The 5,587-nt window shown below is 39.4% G+C and overlaps 1 protein-coding gene across 1 annotated transcript; it reads right to left on the minus strand.

Moving 5' to 3' along the window:
• Positions 1-792: 792 nt before the first annotated feature.
• On the minus strand, positions 793-4,928 carry nkap (NFKB activating protein). Its single transcript, XM_032527885.1, has 8 exons — positions 4,348-4,928; positions 3,324-3,404; positions 3,095-3,156; positions 2,901-2,993; positions 2,773-2,815; positions 2,490-2,681; positions 1,425-1,574; positions 793-1,257 (listed from the first exon to the last, which is right to left on the minus strand). The coding sequence occupies exons 1-8, from the start codon at positions 4,767-4,769 to the stop codon at positions 1,083-1,085; spliced, it is 1,218 nt and encodes a 405-aa protein (XP_032383776.1). The 5' UTR covers positions 4,770-4,928; the 3' UTR covers positions 793-1,082.
• Between the last annotated feature and the right edge of the window lie 659 nt (positions 4,929-5,587).

Genomic DNA, 5,587 nt, shown 5'->3' on the forward strand with positions numbered 1-5,587 from the left:
TAATGTAGCCTACTGTAGTGTTCAATTTGACACGTAACATTCACACTTGGAGTAAATAATCTCTCACACAATGTAACACTGCATCAATAAAAGGGGGAAAAAAATACTTTGACGAGGGGGCGGAGAATTGGCCTTAGCTGTGTGCTTGGCCATCAAGTGGTATTTCAGACTGGACGTGCTGCGATGATAGCTCAGTTCACAAAGACAAAACACACAGATCACTTTGATCTTGTCAATGGAACCATTTGGCAACTTTTAAAAAGTAAACTTTCCATTCAGAATCTTATTGAAATCCATTTAGGCGTCTCGCGCTCGACATCCACTCAAAACGTAACATAACTACTCTTGGGCCAGCTCGCACGCCCAAACCAGAGTGTGAGGCGTCAGGCGTGCCTGTTTTGTTTGCGGTCTAGCTAGATCCGGTGTGGTGGTGTAGTTTTTCTAACGTTACTAATTGTTGCAACAGCATGTGGGAAAAAAACTACAAAGTTTGGTAAGTCAAAAAGAACGTTAATCTTGCGATTAAATAATTGACACCGTTAAAATGGGTTTGCGTTTAACTGACAGCATTATTTGTAAGTAATGACAACACCACTGTTGTTGCATCCACATGATACAGCCTTCTGTAATCGTGAATGCGCGGTGTCCAAGGATAAATCTGAGAGGTCGCAAAATGATTAAGGGAATAAAAAGTAAGACAAAAAAAATATTCAGTTTTTCCTAATGTTTTCTCTTTCACTTATGAATTACTGGAAGTTTTTTTTAACCTTAAAAAAATGTGGAAACCCCAACTTGATAATAAAAAAATTTATTTACCGTTGTGATCAGGATAATTTGCAAAACATTAACAAGATTAAATTAAAGGTGACAATTGAAAGGGAAGACGAGTTCTCGTGAGTCAATAGGATAGAGAATATCCAACAGAATACTTCTCAGTTTTGCTTTTCTTTACAATTAAAATCCTTCTCCACATTGTATAATCAACATAAACTGAATGGGGTTATCGTCCAAACAAATACAACATTAATACCAAGAAAAAAGTCAAGGTGTCCTATAAAGGGTAATCTGTAGAGATGTGATGTTCACTTCTCCTCCTTGCCTTTGGTTTTCCTGTACACCATCTCCCTGAAGCTCGACAGGATCTTGCTCTCTCTCTTCCTCCTCTCCTCCTGGTTGAAGGATGCCAGAGCTCTCTTTTCATCTGCACTGTAGATCTGGTTTTCCTTTCTCAGACGCACAGCCTCCATACGACGATGTCTGCAGGGTTACATTTGAAATTTGTGAGTATCACAACAATGATAAATACGTACATCTCTTTGCATCCTACCGACAGCTGAAACATCGCCAATTATTAATTTGCTGCAGTACAAATTGTATCACAGCCAAGGTGAGAGTTTCTAGTCCTACTTCTAAACATCCTGTACCTGCTGCCGCTCATCACGTAGCCAGACTTCTCAAAGTCTGCGATCTCGTCGCTGGTGAGACCGATCTCACCTCTTCTCGGGATACGTTTGCCTGCTTTCACATACTCCGCCATCGCAGCACCTTCACCTGGCAGCAGCGCATGACCAAAACTGGAAGAAGAAAAAATGCACTTATTAAATAATAAAAAGTACTGTAAAATAAAAGACATGTGCTGTTAATATAGATGTCTGCTTCCTCTCATAAGAGTAAAGACGAGTTTTTACCACTTCTAGGGCTGCAACTGATGGTAATTGTTTATTATCTAATTGCATATTATTTACTTGATCAACTGTTTGGCCTACATGTCAGAAAATGAAAAAAAAATTGAAAATGGACTTCACAAGTTCCTAAGGTTCAAGATGACTATTTCAAATGTCTTGTTTTGTCCAACAGTCAAAAACGATAAAACATCATACAAGATAAACAGCAAATGTTCACATTTTAAAAGCTGGAATCACTGAATTTGCCAGACAGAGTGTACAGCCTGTGGCCGGGTTGGCTCAGAACAGGCGCACATATACTTAGGTTTACGCCTCGACACAGAGGTCCAGGGCTCGACTCCGACCTGTGACAATTTCCTACATGTCTTCCCCCTCTCTCCCCCCTTTCTCACCTAGCTGTCCTGTCCATTAAAAAAGTAAAAGATAAATGCTTGATCAAATATTCTTCTCTATACTGCACTAAAACAGAGTTACGACAGGAAGTTGGCCTCATGTCATTGTTAGCAAAGATAACCTGTCAGTGTTATGAATTTTGGCCGTTCTCAGACAATTCTAATCACCGGAGATACACAGAATCTGCAGAGTAATTTAAACAAATTAAAAAAAGACTCAGGAAAAATAAATGAATTAAAAAAAAAGAAATCTGGCTTTGAATGGTAAAACATCTCCAGTCATGGCAGAAAAACAGTCCGCTAAATTCCACAGATTTTTATTCTGGATCACCACTGAAAACTCTGGTCTAACCAGCACAATGTGACGAGCATTAGGGACGTAACATAACTGCAACAGTAAAAGTAGACTCACTCCAAAGGTCTGTCGTCCTGGGACATTTGTGTGAGCGGGGCTTCGGGGCCAACCACGTGTTCGTCCATGCAGGTTTTCTCCACCCACATCACCCCGTTGGGATCCTCCTCTTCCTCCTCTGACTCTTCACTGCTGGGGTTACTGGACTCCTTGCGGCTCTTCTTCGCCTTCTTCTTCTTGGACTTCTTCGACCTGTTTGGGAACGGAAAGAGATGTTCGGTTAATCAAAATGTCCTTTTTCTGTGAGAATGAAGCTGGCGTATAGCTGCGTGTTAGCACTTACTTCTTGCTCTTCTTTTTCTTTTTCTTCTTCTTTATTTCTTCCTCTTAAAAGATAGAAAACATGCCATTTAAGCTGATAAAACTTGTGAAATATACTTTCTAAGATTAATGTAATTATGAGTGTCTTACCATCTGAATCTGACTCTAGGTCACTGTCCTCTGAGTGCTTTTTGTTCTTTTTTTTCTTGGATTTCTTCTTCTTTTTCTTCCTCTTTTTTTCTTCTGTGAATGACAGATTTCATCGTAAATACAAATGGCAAACAATATACTTGTTATTCATTTTTAATATTACTTTTACTTTATTTATACATGGCGCGCTGTACCTTCTGAGCTTGATTCTGAGCTGCTGTTTTTCTCGTCCTCGACTGGTGTGAATTCGTCAGAGCTGTTTGAGAACAAAGAAATAAATACATGCTTTCTGCACCTGAACATAACAGAGGTCAAGTGTCCTCAACATGTGCAGTACTGGAGAAAAGAAATGTGTGGTTCTTCTTAAAAACAACAATATTGTACGATAAATGTGTTGCCATGAAGGACAGATTATTGACTTACTCTGGCTCTTTCACTCTTGGTGAATATCCCCAAACTTCAGGACAACCTAACTCGCCGATCCTCTCCCTCTCCTGCAGACGCCTGTAACAGAAAGACAGACAGATGCAGCATTCTAAACAAATAACTTATTATGTTATTATGTAACAATGTGTGTGTGTGTGGGAAGGCATTAAGGCAGCAGTCACATCAGTTTCCCTTATTTGTTTAGAACCTAAATAATTGCATCGTCTGTATGATTAGCCGTAGAGCTGTGCAACAATTCAACATTAACAGTGTTGGAAAATACCTGTATTGATCTTGTGAAAATGATTTCAATAATAATAATAATAATTCAGCAAGCAAAGTCTTGGTTAACTGTATCAAAACCTTTTGAACGATCAAGAAATATTCCAAGAGCATATTATTTATTAGTGCAGTTGATATTGTATCAATGAGTTGTAATTTAGCTACATACGCTAAACATATTCATAAATGTTGCATAGGATGAATCTGAAAGTTTAATATTTTAAAAACACTGATTTTTTGTTTTGTTTTGCATCAGATTTTCTGTGAATAGGTTTCTCCTCTTGGTCCTTTTACTATTACATAAGACATTACATTAAGGATATTTTTGGTAAGGCATTTTAAAAGATTAATGTTGAAGTCACTGAAGAGAAAACAAGGTCATCAGGTCATTACCTCAGCTTGGGCTTGGAAAGTATACATATTTACCCTGAATAACAAAGTGGAGGCATTGACTGTTAAAAGGCATGCATATTTACCAGACAGGATATGTCAATCTCGAGGAGCATAAAACTAAAAGTATTTTACTCTCTTGTACACTTGTACAATTGAGACAATAATAAAGGGATCTGAAGCGTGACCAATACTATGGACTAAAAGTCAGGATTTCTTGATCTCTGCTGAATTTATTTTATTATCTACTGTCTCTTTTGTGATCATAACTTCATAGAAAAGCATGACTGAAGTGTTAGACCGACCCTTCAACGATTAATAGATTAGTTGCCGTTTCGTGTTTTGTTACCTGGCGATAAAAGCCTCTTGTCTCTGTCTCTGAGCGTCGTCCCGCTGCTGTTCGTAGTAATAATCTTCTTTGAAGCTACCGTGTTTTCCAGGAGCGTCCCGTTGCTCGGACCACTGGTTGTGACTGATGTTGTTGTTATTGTTGGGACGCTCCCTGGACCTGGACCGGGACCGGCTACGACGGGGGCTTCCAATGCGGATCCGCCTGATGTTTCTCGCCTCTCGGAATCGACGGTCCCGTTCCTCGTGTTCCTTCTCCCTGTTGCGCGGCTTCGGGAGTTTCGGCCCGAAGCTATATGGCGAAAGGCTCCGTTCGCGGCTGTCGCTGCGGTGGCGGCTGCGGGAGCGAGTCCGGGGTCTCCGGGCACGAGGACTCCGAGGCCCCCCGCTGCCGTCAGAGCTCGAGCGAGCCGACAGTGGCATTCCTACTGACTGCTTTAAATTCACACCGAAAATACGGGACACACTAAAGATAAAACGTTTGTATTTTAAGGAAGATTACGAAAAGTCAAAAGGCGTCCAAGATTTCTGTGATACGCAACAAGCACATACACACACACACACAGAACAAGCAGGGCAGAGCGTCCAATAACAGGAAGTCATCATACGTCCGCTCCCAAACAGAAACCGGTCCTCTTAAAAATGTTGCACAAAGTTCCGCGTGCACTTTTAATGAGAAAATGTATAATACAATATAATACATTAATATACAGTATATTATTAATTTATGCACTAAACGAAAGTGGAAGCCAAAGATCTAAAGGTACTAATATTATGACATTAATAGTATAGCGTTGAGTCAGTTGAGACTGAATATTTACTAAGTATAAGTAGACATAAAAGTTAAGTCAATAAATAAAAAACAAAAATGGCACTTGAGGTGATGGGGTCTGGTAGTGGGTTGGTTGTCTAAGAATACGTTTATGAACTGCCCATTTTGATTTGCATTCAGTGTTTATGAATACAGTTGTTTTACAGTTGGATAGATAAAAAAGATACGTAGTCCTGGTAAAGCTGTGGATGTATTCTCTGTTAACAGAGATTAAACCGCTGGCAAAGAAGTACTTTGTAAGTACTCTAAAAAAGATAACATTTCATGGGTTGCAAAACGGACCTCGATTATAACTGCGTCCAGGTGTGTTGTAACTGTGTAATTTCAATTTTCGGTTTCACTTTGTCCGCATCGGATCGGTCCGCAAATAATAATAATAATAATAATAATAATAATAATAATAATAATA

The sequence above is a fragment of the Etheostoma spectabile genome, chromosome 10, assembly GCF_008692095.1.
Source record: "Etheostoma spectabile isolate EspeVRDwgs_2016 chromosome 10, UIUC_Espe_1.0, whole genome shotgun sequence".
Lineage (NCBI taxonomy): Eukaryota > Metazoa > Chordata > Actinopteri > Perciformes > Percidae > Etheostoma > Etheostoma spectabile.

What these genes read in the sequence shown, in the direction of transcription:
- nkap (XM_032527885.1), bottom strand. Translation starts at nt 4,769, where the DNA reads ATGCCACTGTCGGCTCGCTCGAGCTCTGACGGCAGCGGGGGGCCTCGG. An exon ending in CCAAGAGTGAAAGAGCCAGA is followed by an intron (nt 3,157 to 3,323) that starts GTAAGTCAATAA and finishes GTTCTCAAACAG; the next exon opens with CTCTGACGAATTCACACCAG. An exon ending in AAGAAAAAGAAGAGCAAGAA is followed by an intron (nt 2,682 to 2,772) that starts GTAAGTGCTAAC and finishes GTTCCCAAACAG; the next exon opens with GTCGAAGAAGTCCAAGAAGA.